The sequence below is a fragment of the Salmo salar genome, chromosome ssa09, assembly GCF_905237065.1.
Source record: "Salmo salar chromosome ssa09, Ssal_v3.1, whole genome shotgun sequence".
In the NCBI taxonomy this organism is placed as follows: Eukaryota; Metazoa; Chordata; class Actinopteri; order Salmoniformes; family Salmonidae; genus Salmo; species Salmo salar.
Genome location: NC_059450.1, coordinates 17,277,378 through 17,295,366, shown reverse-complemented (window position 1 = coordinate 17,295,366; position 17,989 = coordinate 17,277,378). Strand labels below are relative to the sequence as shown.

The following is a 17,989-nucleotide window of genomic DNA, read 5'->3' as shown; positions in this document are numbered from 1 at the left end:
AGTGGTAGTGGTGGAGTGTTAGAGTGGTGGAGTGTTAGAGTGGTGGAGTGCTAGTGGTGGAGTGTTAAGAGTGGTGGAGTTTTAGAGTGGTGGAGTTTTAGAGTGGTGGAGTGTTAGAGTGGTGGAGTGTTTGTGGTGGAGTGTTTGTGGTGGAGTTTTAGAGTGGTGGAGTGTTAGAGTGGTGGAGTGTTAGAGTGGTGGAGTGTTAGAGTGGTGGAGTGTTAAGAGTGGTGGAGTGTTAAGAGTGGTGGAGTTTTAGAGTGGTGGAGTTTTAGAGTGGTGGAGTTTTAGAATGGTGGAGTGTTAGAATGTTAGTGGTGGAGTGTTAGAGTGGTGGAGTGTTAGAATGTTAGTGGTGGAGTGTTAGAGTGGTGGAGTGTTAGAATGTTAGTGGTGGAGTGTTAGACTGGTGGTGTGTTAGAATGTTAGTGGTGGAGTGTTAGAGTGGAGTAGTGTTAGAATGTTAGTGGTGGAGTGTTAGAGTGGTGGAGTGTTAGAGTGATGGAGTGATAGAGTGGTGGAGTGTTTGTGGTGGAGTGTTAGAGTGGTGGAGTTTTAGAGTGGTGGAGTGTTAGTGGTGGAGTGTTAAGAGTGGTGGAGTTTTAGAGTGGTGGAGTTTTAGAATGGTGGAGTGTTAGAATGTTAGTGGTGGAGTTTTAGAGTGGTGGAGTGTTAGAATGTTAGTGGTGGAGTGTTAGAGTGGTAGAGTGTTAGAATGTTAGTGGTGGAGTGTTAGACTGGTGGTGTGTTAGAATGTTAGTGGTGGAGTGTTAGAGTGGTGGAGTGTTAGAATGTTAGTGGTGACGTGTTAGAGTGGTGGAGTGTCAGAGTGGTGGAGTGTCAGAGTGGTGGAGTGTCAGAGTGGTGGAGTGTTAGTGGTGGAGTGTTAGTGGTGGAGTGTTAGAGTGGTGGAGTGTTAGTGTTGGAGTTTTAGAGTGGTAGAGTGGTGGAGTGTTGGAGTTTTAGAGTGGTAGAGTGGTGGAGTGTTGGAGTTTTAGAGTGGTAGAGTGTTGGAGTGTTAGAGTGTTGGAGTGTTAGTGGTGGAGTGTTGGAGTTTTAGAGTGTTGGATTGTTAGTGGTGGAGTGTTGGAGTTTTAGAGTGGTAGTGTTGTGGAGTGTTGGAGTGTTAGAGTGTTGGATTGTTAGTGGTGGAGTGTTGGAGTTTTAGAGTGGTAGTGTGGTGGAGTGTTGGAGTGTTAGAGTGTTGGAGTGTTAGTTGTGGAGTGTTGGAGTTTTAGAGTGGTAGTGTTGTGGAGTGTTGGAGTTTTAGAGTGTTGGATTGTTAGTGGTGGAGTGTTGGAGTGTTAGAGTGTTGGATTGTTAGTGGTGGAGTGTTAGAGTGTTGGATTGTTAGTGGTGGAGTGTTGGAGTTTTAGAGTGGTAGTGTTGTGGAGTGTTGGAGTGTTAGAGTGTTGGATTGTTAGTGGTGGAGTGTTGGAGTTTTAGAGTGGTAGTGTTGTGGAGTGTTGGAGTTTTAGAGTGTTGGATTGTTAGTGGTGGAGTGTTGGAGTTTTAGAGTGGTAGTGTTGTGGAGTGTTGGAGTGTTAGAGTGTTGGATTGTTAGTGGTGGAGTGTTGGAGTTTTAGAGTGGTAGTGTTGTGGAGTGTTGGAGTTTTAGAGTGTTGGATTGTTAGTGGTGGAGTGTTGGAGTTTTAGAGTGGTAGTGTGGTGGAGTGGTGGACGATGGCTTGATAAACATGCATCAACAGCCCAGCCACATCCCGAAGCAGCAGACATATCTACCTTTATCTGACCTTAGCTCGATTCACAGAATTCCTCACCAGTGGCTCAATTATGCCTATTAACAATAATTAAGCAAAGCAAATTTTAAGGAAAATAACAAAAGGGAATCCGTTCGCAAGAATAACTATCAAAGAAACAGAAAATCGGTATGTTCATAATATCCTTTTAGCCTATTTGTGCGATGCGCAACAAAACACATTCTGAATACTCTACCACACAGACATAGAATTGGAGCTGCCTCCCTGTCCCTGGCCTCAGCCTGCGTGTGGTAGCTGAGGCTAGCTAGAGCTGTGATCTGGCTCTGGCAGGGCTCTGGCAGTGGTGTGGTATGGCAGTTAAACTGTCACTGGGAGGAACTATAAATCTGCTGCTGAAGGTGAATGTAGCGTGATGCTGCTGCTGCTGCCACAGGTGTGCTGCCTGCCAGTTAGTTCCTCTGTATTCTACAGCCGTCTGTCTACCGTATCTCCCCCATCCAGAGGAGGCTGGGATCACGGCTCCTGTAGCCGGACACAGTTGGCTGAGGCTAGCCGGAGTGAGTCAGCCAGTCGGGTGTGTGGGTGTGTGTGTGTGTGTGTGTGTGTGTGTGTGTGTGTGTGTGTGTGTGTGTGTGTGTGTGTGTGTGTGTGTGTGTGTGTGTTCTGTGTGTTGGGGGTGGGGGTGGGGGTGGGGCTGCTGTCATTTTGGCAATGCCGAGGCACATATTGCAGCGATTACCACAGCGGAAAAATGTTTTTCTGCAACATGCAATTACTACAGATTACAGATTGCCTTCCTTGCATCAGAAGAACTCACCAGAGAGAGGAAGAAACACTGGGATGGGGTGCCTGCACAGACAGACAAACTTATAGACAGACAAAGAGACAAAGAAAGAAGAGAAATGATTACACGTCATACTAAAAACCTCAGAGGCGGATGAGTTGGTGCATTCATGAGACACATTTAGAGACTAAGGTCATGGACAGTTAGGGCCAAGTAAGGATCACTCTAAATACAATCAGCTACTTCACCATGAAGCAAAATATTCCTATTGGAGGATAAACAAGTCTCTTCAAGTTTGCAGAGTGCACAAGTTGAAGTGTATGATTTACCAATTACAAAATGACGTCAATGTATACCAAACATGGTTCAAAGCCTAATCAGACGTGGCAGCATAAGGGAGTTGATGAGGCAACCTTCAGGTCAGGTCAACAGTCTACTGCCCTCAACAATACATCATACTGGATCCGCTCGCTCGGCAAGAAAGGGCCCACAACTCACACGCAACCAACTAGAACAAAACTCAACCAAACATGCTCCTAAAATAACACAGCTCTTTTTGTGACTTTCTCATCCAATGGTACTCTTAGTGGCTTTCCAATGAATAAACACCACGCATAACCACATCACAGCCTTCTAACTGTCATCGTGGAGCGAGTGTACCCGACAGATGATGTGTGAGGGCGGACCAATGGTGACATGAGAGTTCACAGAGAGAGTCCTCAGGGCAGGCCTGGAGGTGTCCCCTTGAACTGCTACTAAGGACAGGGGTGACAGGGGTGACAGGGGTGACAGGGGTGGGGTCTAACCACGGAGTAAACCCTACACCCTCATCTAAACCTTTAAATCAAACACGCACGACTTGAAACTATTTCTTACACATCATCTTTGATCTGCTATTGATAAAGCATGTCAATGTGAGGTCACACTACCAACAAATCAATTGATCTTTGTATACCTATAAATTTCATGCTACCTAATTGAATTATTATGCAATAGTTATGGTGTGGTACTTTTTTGTCTGGTTTAGTGCAGCCTTTAGAAGAATTGGACACATACTAGGGCATATCAGAAGGAGAGTATATGAGTACTACTACAGGAGAACATACAGTACAGTCACCTCACCCCGAGTCACGTCTGCAGCAGCCCCCTCTAGAGGAGAGGCTCTCTCTCTCCCTCTCAATTCAATTTAAGGGCTTTATTGACATGGGAAACATATGTTAACATTGTCAAAGCAAGTGAACTAGATAATAAACAAAAGTGAAATAAACAATACAAATTCATAGTAAACATAACACTCACAAAAGTTCCAAAAGAATAAAGACATTACAAATGTCATATTATGTGCAAATAGTTAAAGTACAAAAGGCCAAATAAATAAACATAAATATGGGTTGTATTTACAATGGAGTTTGTTCTTCACTGGTTGCCCTTTTCTTGTGGCAACAGGTCACAAATATTGCTGCTATGATGGCACACTGTGGTATTTCACTCCCATAAATATGTGAGTTTATCCAAATTTGTTTTGTTTTTATAATTCTTTGTGGATCTGTGTAATCTGAGGGAAATATGTGTCTATAATATTGTCATACATTTGGCAAGAGGTTAGGAAGTGCAGCTCAGATTCCACCTCATTTTGTGGGCAGTGTGCATATAGCCTGTCTTATCTTGAGAGCCAGGTCTGCCTACAGCGGTCTTTCTTAATAGCAAGGCTATGCTCACTGAGTCTGTACATAGTCCAAACTTTCCTTAAGTTTGGGTCAGTCACAGTGGTCAGGTATTCTGCCACTGTGTACTCTCTGATTAGGGCCAAATAGCATTCTAGTTTGCTCTGTTTTTTGTTAATTCTTGCTAATGTATCAAGTAATTATCTTTTTGTTTTTCACATGATTTGGTTGGGTCTAATTGTGTTGCTGTCCTGGGGCTCTGTGGAGTCTGTTTGTGTTTGTGAACAAAGCCCCAGGACCAGCTTGCTTAGGGGACTCTTCTCCAGGTTAATCTCTCTGTAGATGATGGCTTTGTTATGAAAGGTTTGGGAATCATTTCCTTTTAAGTGGTTGCAGAATTTAACGTCTCTTTTCTGTATTTTGATAATTAGTAGGTATCGGCCTAATTCTGCTCTGCATGCATTATTTGGTGTTTTACGTTGTACACCGAGGATATTTTTTCAGAATTCTACATGCAGAGTCTCAATTTGGTGTTTGTCCTATTTCTCTCTCAAGTGCTGAAAGTTAAATGTCAAATGTCTCAGAGAATGTTGATAACAGTGATCTGATTGGCCTCTTCATTGCGACCAATGTCTTCACTCAGTTACTGTAGCTAGCTGTAGCGCCCAGAGACAAGACAGAGACAACCCCAACCGCCATTATTTGACTTTAATAAGCCCTTGGCTACACTCCGCACCTTTTAAAACATGTAGGCTGTGGATTAAAGATGCATGAGCTGAATGTGCTGGTTGTCTACCTCTGTGACTGCACTATTTCAGCTCGTCATGGTTACATAGTAATTAGCTGCTGGTTTTGGAGATGTTACAGACTCATTCATCATTTTATGGGATATATATTCTGACTGCCTAAACGAATCCCCAATAAGACCGTGACTTTCTCATGCATCACATGCATATACTCAAGTGAAGGCCTACAGTATTCAATTTGTGATTTACCCCAAATTAGTTTAAAGTCACTAGCAAAGAAAGATTGTGTAATCTCAATAAAGGAGTTGTGGTGCTCGTATCTGAAGCAGCTAAATGGAACATCATATGATGAAGGAGTAATTGGCTAACACTTTAGATCTGAGAAGGTATGATAAAAAACTAGAAACGTGGCTCCTATTTGCTGGTCTACATCATAATGGACAACAATGACCACCAACTGCAATGTGCTGACACATTATTTAATCATCATTTGAGAAAACATCAGCAATCGGAGCTCAGAATCCCCATACAAAATGAAACAATCCTTACCCAGTTTCTCTGTGAAGGATTACTTCTAAAAGTCTCTCTATAGTCTGTGTGTAAACATCCAAATGCTACAATATGATTTGGCTTTGGGACGAGGGACAGAATGCTTTGATGACTTACGTCATGCTTGGAAAACTAATCCCTGACGCTCTTGTCATATCAAGCAGCAGAAGTCCATTTCATAGCAAACTGCGTTTCAAAAACGACAGCTCTGGCATTTCAAGTATACCACAGAATTCATTATTGGTCCCAAAAAATACCCTGATCCCAAATGTAGAGCTCATTTAATCCGAGAGGAATAAATCGCCATTTCATAGGAGTCGTCCATTCAGAACACTCATATTTCCACTGAGCAGAAAACCCCCGGCTGAAATTCGAGCAGTCACTTTTCGGAAGGAATGCATTCGGTGGGTTGAGGGCCAGACTCGCCCTGTAATTTGTGAATGTACAGAAATGTGCGACCGCCACAGCCGCTAAAGATAGAAATCTTTGTCTTATGTCATCATTTAACCTCAAACTATTTCTAATTGCCCCATAGCCCACTTTTTCAAAAGAAAAGATCCCCTCCAATGGCACATGTGCACACGCCTGAAAATAGCTCATGTGTTTATGTGGTTATTCATATACATATTTAGAATGAACATTTCACTTTTGTATCTCCTCACATATCTGAAAGTGTCTCCCCATCAAAGCCTCTTTAAAGTGACATCAGCCATGGGAGATATGGCTGGGTGGCGGGCATGATAGCATCGGGTATAGGTTTACACCTCAAAGGCTTGTATGGGTTTCTCAGCTAATGGGGATGATATTCAAACTATTAGCTTTTACATTCTGTCTCATTATTAGCCAAACCATATGAAAATGGAGAGGAAGAAAACTTTGCCACTCCCCTTGATCTTCCATGGTTTCGGGGTGTTGGTTGGCGACTGCAGGGCAAGGCAGGCCTGAGTACGCTCGTTTGAAACCATGCCTCAAGTGGGAATGAAAGGGCTGAAAGTGTGTGATGCTTTCAAAGGCTTGTGCTTTCTCTTTTGAAAACCTTGAAGGTAATTTGGTCCTAAGTTCTTGAAAACAAAGGGGGACAGAAGGGCTGGAGGTTTATATGCCAGTGCACAGTAAGAGTTAATATGATTTAAAGGAGGAAACTTAAATAGGAATCTATTCATTTTGGTTGGAGCTCTCGCTAACCTTTCTTACTCTAACCCCCAAAACTCTTTCCAAACTGGAGGCATGTAGTGTTTTGACTGGGCCTATAGAGGCTAGTGCTGAAAACTCTGGGTTTTAAAAGTAGAGGGTAAAAACGAGTCTATCTTCTGTGTGAGGTGGGTCTGGGGTTAGACATCCTCCAGGAGTTCTGCGTTCGGTTGAGCTGAACCCACTTAAAACTATAGAAACTGAGTGTTGCAATGCAGGAGTATAAATATGACGGGAACCCGAAGCGCATGTTACCACTGCGCAGGGTAGCTGGTCGTGTGGTCATATATTAATAATAAACAGAGGCAGGAGGACGACTGAAATGACGCCAATGTCATTGTCCCACTTTAGTTCTTTCATTGGCTCAAAATAGCGGACAATGATAGGCAGACATGAGGTCCTGAAATATGCACCCTGCAGCTTCAGCTAATAGCATTTAGCCTACATTGTAAGATCATATAGCATTTACATTTTAAGATCATATTATTATAGTTATTATTATATTCAACAGTTGGTTGAATAGTTACTTTCTAATTACTCAGATATAAACTCAGAAGATATTAGGCATATGACTTTAGAATTAGAAGAAAGACCTGTTTTAGACTAAATGTCCCTTGTTCTCCAAAAGCCACACGCCTTGATCTTTGAGGTCATTTAGCGTGGTTGTGGCAATTAAGACTTTTCTCTCTTCGTAAAGAAACAGGTTTGCTGACAGCTCACCCCGTTGAGGTCTCACATCACTATGCAGTCTGCACTCTAGACAACCGCCTAGCAGAAGTGCCTTCAGAAAGTATTCAAACCCCATTTTGTTGTGTTACAAAGTGGGATTCAAATGGATTTAATTGTCATTCTAACATTTGTAAAAAAAATATATATGAAAAATAAAACACTAATATATCTTGATTAGACAAGTATTCAACCCACTGAGTCAATACATGTTAGAATCAGTCTTGCTGGGCAAGTCTCGAAGAGATGTACAATGTACAATATTTGCACATTATTCTTACAAAAATTCTTCAAGCTCTGTCAAGTTAGTTGTTTATCATAGCTAGACAGCCATTTTCAAGTCTTGCCATAGATTTTCAAGACAATTTTTTTTTTTAAACGAGTCCACTCAGGAACATTCAATGTCATCTTGGTAATCAATTCTATTATATATTTGGCCTTGTGTTTTAGGTTATTGTCCTGCTGAAAGAGGAATTTGTCTCCCAGTGTCTGTTAGAAAGCAGACTGAACCAGGTTTTCCTCTAGGATTTTGCCTGTGATTAGTTCTATACCGTACATTTTTATCCTAAAAAAACTCCCTAGTCCTTGCAAATGACAAGCAGACCTATAACATGATGCATACACCACCATATTTGAAAACATGAGCAGTGGTACTTAGTTATGTGTTGTATTTGCCACAAACATAATGCTTTGTATTCAGGACATAAAGTAAACTTATTTGACACATTTTTTTGCAGTTTTACCTTAGTGCATGTTTTGAATATTTTTATTCTGTACGCAACGTTTCCCAAACTCGCTCCTGGGGACTCCAAAGGGTGCACGTTTTGGTTTTTGCCCTAGTATTACACAGCTGATTCAAATAATCAAAGCTTGATGATGAGTTCATTATTTGAATCAGCTGTGTAGTGATAGGGAAAAAAACTATACGTGCACCCCTTGGGGTCCTGAGGACCGAGTTTGGGAAACACTGCTGTCCAGGCTTCCTTCTTTTCACTGTCATTTAGGTTAGTATTGTGGAGTAACTACAATGTTGTTGATCCATCCTCAGTTTTCTCCTTTCACAGCCATTAAACTGTATCTGTTTTAAAGTCACCATTGGCCTCATGGTGAAATCCCTGAGCTGTTTCCTTCCTCTCTGGCAACTGAGTTAGGAAGGACACCTGTATCTTTGTAGTGACTGGGTGTATTGATACACCAGCCAACGTGTAATTAATAACTTCACCATGCTCAAAGGGATATTCAATGTCTGCTTTATTTTTTACCCATTACCAATAGGTGGCCTTCTTTGCAAGGCATTGGAAAACCACCCTGGAATTTGTGGTTGAATCTGTGTTTGAAATTCACTGCTTGACTGAGGGACCTTACAGTTAATTGTATGTGTGGGGTACAGAGTAGCAGAGATGAGGTAGTCATTTAAAATATCATGTTAAACACTATTATTGCACACTGAGTGAGTCCAAACAACTTACTATGTGACTTGTTAAGCACATTTTTACTCCTGAACTTATTCAGGCTTGCCATAACAAAGGGGTTGAATACTTATTGACTCAAGACATTTCAGCTTTTCATTTTATATTAATTTGTACAATTTTCGAAAAACATAATTACATTTTGACATTATGGGGTATTGTGTGTAGGCCAGTGATAAAAAAAATCTAAATGCAATCCATTTTAAATTCAGGCAGTATGTAACACAACGAAATGTGGAAAAATTCAAGGGGTGTGAATACTTTCTGAAGGCACTGTATAGACAGGCTATGGCTGTGTGATAATTGTTATCAATGTGTTTGACGCCAATTCGTGTTGTTAAAATATGATTTAAATGGCTTCCCTCCTAACGGTCTCGGCCTTGGCAGGCGTGAAGAGTGTATAATTTTCTCATCCCATCTCCCTCGCCACTCTACCCGCAATACTTTGGCTTCGTATCTGTCTGACTGACATCAGTATAATGAAGAAAATGAAGGGTACATCTAAACCCACTCCCATCCCTTCCTTACCACAATTTCCTTACTATCTAAAATAAACAACAACAGAAGAAACGTACACGCGCGCGCGCACACACACACACTTAGTATATTGAACATAAGTGTGAAAAATACATTTAAATGTATATTTAAATAGTGTAATTATGAGTAGTCAAATTATTGTCATGCATAATTATATATCAAACACTATTAACCTACATTAGTAATCGCATTGGGAATTAACTTCAATAACGCAATAATATATAGCCTACTGCCTGCAACTAAACAGTATTTGAAAAAATTGAAGGCGAATAAATTGACCTTAGATCCCCACTTTGATAGGTAAATTGACCTTAGATCCCCACTTTGATAGGTAAATTGACCTTAGATCCCCACTTTGATAGGTAAATTGACCTTAGATCCCCACTTTGGTAGGTAAATTGACCTTAGATCCCCACTTTGGTAGGTAAATTGACCTTAGATCCACACTTTGGTAGATAAATTGTAACAGCCTGCATCAATGAATCGTTGCAAAGCATTATTCCATCCCTGGATGTGTTTTGTGTTATTCATTTCTGACATAATTCTGATGGGAGCGGTTTTTAATATCTTTGTGGTTGGTGTGCATCTATGGATCATTTAACACCACAAAGTAGCCCCAACAATCAAATACCTCTTGATTTAATAAACAAGTTATCCACAAATATTTGACATTTAATTTTAATTTTGGATTTGGATTAATATGTACTCTAGGGCTATATCGAATGTAATTGTAGGTAATCGCCATAATGTTTTTTGCTTACTTTTGTATGCTTACTAAATAACTGTTATTTGATATGTGGGCTATACAGTCATATCTTTGTTTATTCCACCATTTATTGTGCGTTGGACAAAATGGTAAATATCCCTCCATACACCTGCGGTGGAAAAAAAGTCAAATTTCTAAAACAAAATCCACGTCCTTAATCGAAATGATAGGCTATGGGAGTAAAACAACACATTTATTCATAACTTGATTAGAAAGAATAAGATGACATTAAACGAATAAAGCTTGAGTGATTTTTACTTCCCCCTAGAAGCCTATAATTCAATTCAGAAAATAATGTAAATATCATTATTTGGGATCCCGAGTACAATTTCTGATGAATTTTCAACAACTAAAAAAAGTTCGACACAGGTGATAATAGGTCGTCTATGACTCACATTTTCTCGTCTCGGTGCAGGTATATAGTATATATGTTGTTATTTCTAATTTCTCTGATGGTATAAATGCCGTTTCTCTCTCCAGACCCCCTCTGTACTGAAGGCAGGTCCACTTGACAAAGACAAATTGCGCCAACTAGCGCCTGAGAGCCATCATTGCCTGAGAAGGAGAGAACAGGGTGTCGTTTCTTGTGCAGTACATAGTAACCTTGATGGAATTCCAATTAACAATTGCCTGTGGTTACTGTACTTGGCACAATTGTAGTTGTTATGTAAGCCTATAAGTTTCAATTTGGCGTGATCGAATGAAAGTGATAAGACAATGATATATAATTATATAGGCTATATTTACAAAGATCCACCTACTATGCATATTGTGTAAAATGGAGGCCAATATTATTTATTTATAGTACTCATCATTAGCCTAATTCAGCCCATTTCCTTGGATATGGTAGTAACAAATAATATTTTAAAAGGAAAAGAACGAGAACAAAAAGTATATTGCTAATTCCACATATTATGTCAATAGGTCTCTAACCCTAGCAGCACTACGGTTCATTTAATCTAGCCCAAGTCTATTACTTTATATTACATAATACTAAACAAAAAACATTTATCCATAGAACACTTTGATGTTCTCTGAAAAAGCAGGAGTGAATTGCAGGGACAAGGATGGGAAAATCATATCAAATTCACAATTCATATTGATCAATAAACCATATGTCATTTGAAAGGTGCATGAACTCCTGACATGATAAATAGCACATTGCAGTTGATTGACAATTCTGCATTCAGAAGTAGCAGCCTATTCATTTTATTAAAACCACATTTTGCTAATAGTGAGTATAGGCCCATAAAAATACCATAAGTAGGCCTACGCTACATTATATGACTGGCCTACTTCTCATGAAATATTAATGGTATATGTTTCCCTAAATGTCTCTTCTGCAGTCACCAAATAAATGCGCCAGATTGAATTATTGTTTTCTTTTCACACTGTATGTAAACACACTGCGGTGATGTGCTAATATAATCATAATGCATTATGTGATTCTATTTCTTCGAAGGTAGTAGCTTATGTCATTTTGCATGTGTCATATATATATAGGCATAAAGAAGGAAGACTGATCAATCATAACACGACGTGTTTAAATCTTCAATTAACAAACAGGCCTAACTTTTATTTAGCATTATAACTTCACCATTCAGCCGCGATGCCGGATGTAATTCCAGCACTCTAATGAATGCATGAGAAGAGTTGCTGTAATTTTAAGTATACATGTAGCCTAACTAAGCACAAGATACGTAGCCTGTCAACAACATCGTGTGCGTATGACAGAGTAAGGAGAGAGCGCTTTCACTTCGCTTATATTCCGGAGACGTTGATTGGTCTAATGAAAGAAAGCCCAACCCAGGCGACTCATTGGTCGAAGTCATCCGCACACTCCAACCACTAAACAGTAAAATGACTTGAGTAAATAATACCACGGCAGTCTTCACTCTCGCACCACCACTCAGTCAAGCGCCTATTTCAACCTAGAGAGAGAATAGTTCACAAGAAAATAGTTTTGGGATCTCGACTTACTTTTTTAGCTTCATTAAGGATAATATGTGGCAAGTGGCAGGACATTTGATACCGAGGAACAAAAATCATTGAATATAAAGTCAGTTCTTCACTTGACGTCCGCGTGTAACCATCGGACTTCTGCGTCGAGAACTCTGCGTCGAGAACTGTGAATTACTGAGTACACTGTAGCCTACTTTGGCGAGACTCGGTGAGCATAATTCAATTGAAGGAGCTCATTCAGTCACCGAGGGTGAAACAAGATTGAGAAAATTCTGCTGTGAAGTTGAAGCGCAAACAAGCAGCACTCGAATCGTCAGCTTCCGTGAATATTGCAAAAACGACTGGATTTTATAGTTTGCCTTAGACCTTTATTTTCTAATATGCGGCCAAAGTTGTAGTGTGGAGGGGCGTCGCATCAAGTGCTGAATAGTGCAGAATAGAAAGTGAGCCATAGCATAGGCAACCAGAACAGAGCACAGTGAGAAAGAGGTTAGAATCGGAGTTTGCGGTTTCTTTTTTTTTTTTTGTAGTCCGTGAGAAACAGAAACCAACTTGATGTTTGTCAGGTAGCTACATCCTGAGCAGATGATATAACACGCAACCATTAAACTTTATCGTCTCTGCAAGGTACATCTTCTATACACACTGGACAGTCCAGGACTCATCGTGATAGATTAACCGGGGGCTGCGTACACTCAGCTCCATCATCGCGTAAACCGCTGGACTTCGCCGAGAGCAAAGGAGCAAGTGTCAGAGAACGAGAAAATACACATATTCTTTAAAAAAAAAAAAAGAGCCCCGAACACTCGTCAAAACCCATTGAGAAGTGGCCGTGACCCAAGCTGTTGTGATGCATATTCCCGTAGACCCTACCACCACCAGACGGTTCACACCGCCCTCCACGTCGTTCCCCTGCAGCAAGATTGGAGACGGCAGCGGGACCATGGGCACCCCTGGACCACTGAGGACACGACCCGAGGCCAGGAATGTGGTGGACGTCCTGTCAGACCACGCTGGCGAACTGGTCCGGACGGACAGCCCAAACTTCCTCTGCTCTGTCCTGCCCTCACACTGGAGATGCAACAAGACACTCCCTGTGGCTTTCAAGGTAAGGCAAATTACTAATTACACATGGGCACTTATAAAATAATGAACGACCTAATGATGTATTACTGTAGGCTACCGCAGAATAATTTGGGCTCAAGTGTCAAATGCCATTTTTAAGCTTTCTTGAGCTTCATGTAGCCAACAGGGCATAAACTGGTATTAGTATCACAACGTTTACGCAGAGCCATGTTATGTAATATAAATAATTTCATTAAATCAAGTTGTCAAAATCCTAGTGGCCTACCGAAGTGATATTTTTTTTTGTTTGTTTTTTGTTGTTGTTGCATTTGACCCAATTGAATATGACATTTACATAGCCTAGTGTTTGGATTTGCACGAACTGCAAATAGGCCTGCATACAATGAAGGAACAATTAGCATACAACATAATACAAATAATTATAATTTAGTAATAATAATGATAATAATACAATTAATTAATTATAGTTGGTAAGCTAGTTATTATTAAATTGCTATTTTGAAAGGCCTTTCAGTGCAGAATAAAATCTGCATATTTCGAAGCAATGAAACGATGCTTCACTGCACGTTATCAATTATATTTATACACCAGTAAGTGATAGAATTCGTGGGCTAAAAGTGTAATGTTTTGTAAAATAGCCTAAATATATTTTATTGTATCACATCCAAATGTAAAAAAGCTTGTTGAGATCGTATTCTTATTTATTAAAATGTGCTAACATTCTTTTTGAAAGCGATTTGGATATAGGCCGATCAAATGTAAAAGTAATTTCCATAGCTTCAAATATTAAGTGTTTCAATTGCAAGCTTGCTTCAAGGAAGCATCTTACCATGTAATTTAACCCCCCTATAGCACAATAGGCCTTTGTATTTGGACCCAAATATTTTCTAACTAAATATAAAATTCATTTTTTAATGGATTGGAAATCAGGTCTAATATTTTAGTTTTATGGTTCGTTTTCTTTTCTTCCACCGGATGTGGTTTGGTGTAGTCTGTGTTTGTTCAGCATGGTGATCCAGGTTGACCGCGTTGTGTTCTCACAGGTTGTCGCACTCGGTGATGTGCCCGACGGGACATTGGTCACAGTGATGGCGGGGAACGACGAGAACTACTCAGCGGAGCTTAGAAACGCGTCTGCGGTGATGAAGAACCAGGTCGCCCGCTTTAACGACCTGCGGTTCGTGGGCAGGAGCGGACGAGGTGAGCGGAAGGAGACACGCACCTCTATCTTACATCATTAATAATGAAGAGTTTACTTCACATACAAAACACCTCCCTGCATGCGTCATTGCACTGACTTGCAAAACTATAGCCTGAGTACACCTCATTTTGGTAATCGATTTTAAACAAAGAAAGTGATCAAATAAATTAATGGATAAAATAAAAAGGTCAGGGGACGTGAGAATCAGATGAAAACCAAGTCGAAATTCATCTCCTGGTGTAATAGCTTTAAAGAGCGCACCACCATTACCAGTGTTTATTGGAAGAGAGGAAATCCAGAGCACAATATAATTATTCCAAATGTTAATATTTCGTTTGATAATGCTTAATGGACAAAGAGCGAAGTCCAATTTCAAACTACAGCCTAATGCTGAGGCATTACCACAGTTCTTTCTATAATTGACCATCACGCACGTCCCTCTCAATAGATGATCTGGTTGGTAGCCGCAGCCTGTATATTATATGAACATTTTACCATTGTCTTTACATGTCCAAATCACTAAAATGCCTGGACCAGAATATTCAATTCAAGGCTTGGGACTTGCTTGTTTACACACCTTTAAAAACTAGCGCTCACATAACTGACATTCCACCAGAACCGTCTCTCTTCCCTCTCCTTCCTCCTGGCCCGCGCATTCCCACTTTAAAAGGTTGCCGACTGATGAATGCAAAACGCTCTAGTAGTTTCTTTCATTTTTGTAGTCAATTATCCCACCCCAGGATTCCTTTTTCCCCAACAGTCTCTTTAACAAGATAGGCCATGCCTTGTTTTTATTAAAGCGCCGCTTCATAGCCTGAGATGAAAAACGGACCGTTGCATGATCCAGCGCTCTCCCCACGCCTTTCATGCAGATGGAGAGCTCAAGGATGCTCGTGCAACAATCGGCCTCGTTGAACAATAAACTGTTGCTGTAAGCCTTTCGGAGAATCTGGAACACATTCTCTCAATAATTCAAATCATGCCAACATTTCAGCTCATCAAAGAGGTGGTCCCTTTAATTCACAAACTTAAAAGGGAGGCATATCAGAAGGCAATTTTAATTCAGCAAGTTGACTGTGGTGGTTATTACCAAAGTGTTTGTTCCACAAAAATCTGTTTATTTCCACAATGAATTAACCAAGCCTATAAACCCTCACACGATGTTCCTCCTGAATCTATGTCCTACTGATGCATTTCACTTACCAAGTCCCTCTCTATTCTGTCTAACCCAGGAAAGAGCTTCACTCTGACCATCACCGTCTTCACCGGTCCCCCTCAGGTGGCCACCTACCACCGTGCCATTAAAGTGACTGTGGATGGGCCCAGGGAACCCAGACGTGAGTACTTACAGGGTACATGAGAATATTTGTCTTGTCAGAAGTCTAATGTACTGCTATATCAGGAGCTGTGTGTAGAGGGATTCACAGAGAGAGAGAGAGAGGCTATTCTTGGTGTAGGGGATGAGAGAACAGGGTGCCATCATTGGAGACTAAAAGAGATACATGAGTCATATGCAGATGATACAAGAAAATATAGCCGTGTGAGTGCGTGTCCATGAGTGTGTGTGTGTGTGTGTGTGTGTACGGTCAGTGTGTGGGAGGATCAACAACAGACGACCAGCAATTGCAGTCAATGGGAGACAACGCTGTGTGTTGGATGGTGCAGCAGTGTTCGTGTCTGTGTGGTATTAGGGTGTGGGGAGTGGCACTGTCAGAGGAAACAGTAAAGTGTATTAGTGCGTAATCAGAGACCGCTAAGAAGAGCTGTGTGTAAACGCTTATGGCCTCACCCTGCTGCCTCTGGTCAGATGGTCATACCTGGGTGACCACATAAGTGGCTCCTTGACTTAATACTCTTAAAGAGATGGTTTATGCTAACAGATTTAGCCCAATATGCTAAAGCCGTTAGAGCCATCATTCTGTAGTGATGCATATCAAAGTGGTTTAATGTGTGATCATGTGAAAGACTGGAGGATTGTGTTACAAGGATGAGTCAACCGCTAAAGCCTGCTGGTGTGTGTGTGTGTGACCATGCATGGCTGACACCAGTCAGATCAGATGGGTATAGGGTTTAATGACCCTTCCTGTTGAGAAATCGTGTTTATTATGGTTCTACTGTACAGGTTTTTCGTGGCTGCCCCGGATGGGTGAATTTGCTACGCTTATTTGGGATAGGGTGGATTCAGCCCAGTCAAAACCGACCAGCTGGCCAATGCAGGGAGCCAGGAGGTTCTGTATGCCACATAGAGGGGACATGGGGATCCTAGCAAGGGGCGAGGGGGTGAAGGGCGAGGGGTGGCGCATCGCCTGCCAGGCTGGAGGCTATTTGAGGAGGCGTTGAAAATGGAGGAGAACAGTGTGGAGAAAGGGAAGGGGGAGGAATAGATAATAATATCCTTTGTGTTTGTGTGAAATGTGATAGAGTTGCTGGCTATGTCTGTATGTAGTAAATTATATGTACTGCATTTTGTTTGTGTCTGCGTGCATGCACTGCTGAAGAAAAACAGGCTGTGTGTTGGCTTCCTGTAGTTAGAAACAAGCGTGCACATACGATAAAGCAGTCTCCTCTCTGTCTACATGTCATGTCTGCACTCAAGGCATCAGAGTGGACTTTTTATTCACTATACACCCTGGTGGCCAGGCCCCATCCTGCTATACAGTGACATGGTTTAATTTAGGGAAGGGGAATTTTGTGTTAAGGTTTAAAAGGATGATATGAGTGGACTCAAATAGAGAATGGCACCACCCCATTTGTCCTTTATAATGACAATCCTTACAGTATTCCTTCCTAAATATTTCAGTGTAAAAAAAAAAATACATCAAAAATTCTAAACACACACAGACTTTATGATATCCTCAGTTAACCAGCTGTCTGCATATGAGTTTAAGTATACTATCACAGCAGATGACCATCCCTCTATCCCATTGTGTGATGAATGAGAGCCTGTACCCTGGTTGGTTGGCTGGCTAGCAGAGTAGAGCGGGTCGGGCTTCTCAGGGCTTTACTGTGTGTTTCTGTAGGGCCTGCATTTCCATGGCTGCCAGCAAAGAGGCTGGTACAGGGGGAGGGAGGCGTTTTATTAACGTTTACAGATCCAGCTAGGAAACCTGACGGACAGGAAGGAAGCTCCCCTGCGGCAATGATCTGCCAAACACACAACGCTCACCTCACACAGCATGATCCAAAACCCATACACACAAACACACACACACAAATGCTTTGCAGGCACACATCATTTTTTCCAACTAATGTTGAAAGTATTAGACGTTTTCCTCCCTTCTCCCCTTCCCCTCAAATACACTATGTTGCTTTTGTGTCACTTCGTCCCAAAATCTCTTCACTTGTTGTACAGTAGGCCTATGAGCAACATTTTACTAAGTGAACCGTACAGCACAGTCTCTTTCATTAGAGCCACCCTGTGCTTTCTGAGAAGCAGCTTTGTGTACGTCAATGTTCTGCTGATGATCAGAGAGAGAGAAGGAAGACGTGCGATAGGAAGAGAGATATGACTGAAGTGTTGAGACCCTCCCTGTCGCTGCTCGCATGCAGTTGCCCCCCCACCCACCTTTCCCTCCCCCCCTTTCCTC

The 17,989-nt window shown here is 41.3% G+C and overlaps 1 protein-coding gene across 4 annotated transcripts in view; it reads left to right on the top strand.

Moving 5' to 3' along the window:
* Nucleotides 1-17,989, top strand: part of LOC106610817 (runt-related transcription factor 3-like) — a 70,639-nt gene that overhangs the window by 17,032 nt on the left and 35,618 nt on the right. For 2 of the 4 annotated variants that reach the window (XM_014210429.2, XM_014210425.2), the window contains exons 3-5: nt 12,982-13,223; nt 14,245-14,401; nt 15,635-15,754. In XM_014210429.2, coding sequence (XP_014065904.1) covers nt 12,982-13,223; nt 14,245-14,401; nt 15,635-15,754 — 519 coding nt within the window. The remainder of the gene's footprint in view (nt 1-12,981; nt 13,224-14,244; nt 14,402-15,634; nt 15,755-17,989) is intronic. The other 2 variants (XM_045723432.1, XM_014210427.2) reach the window with 1 other exon arrangement.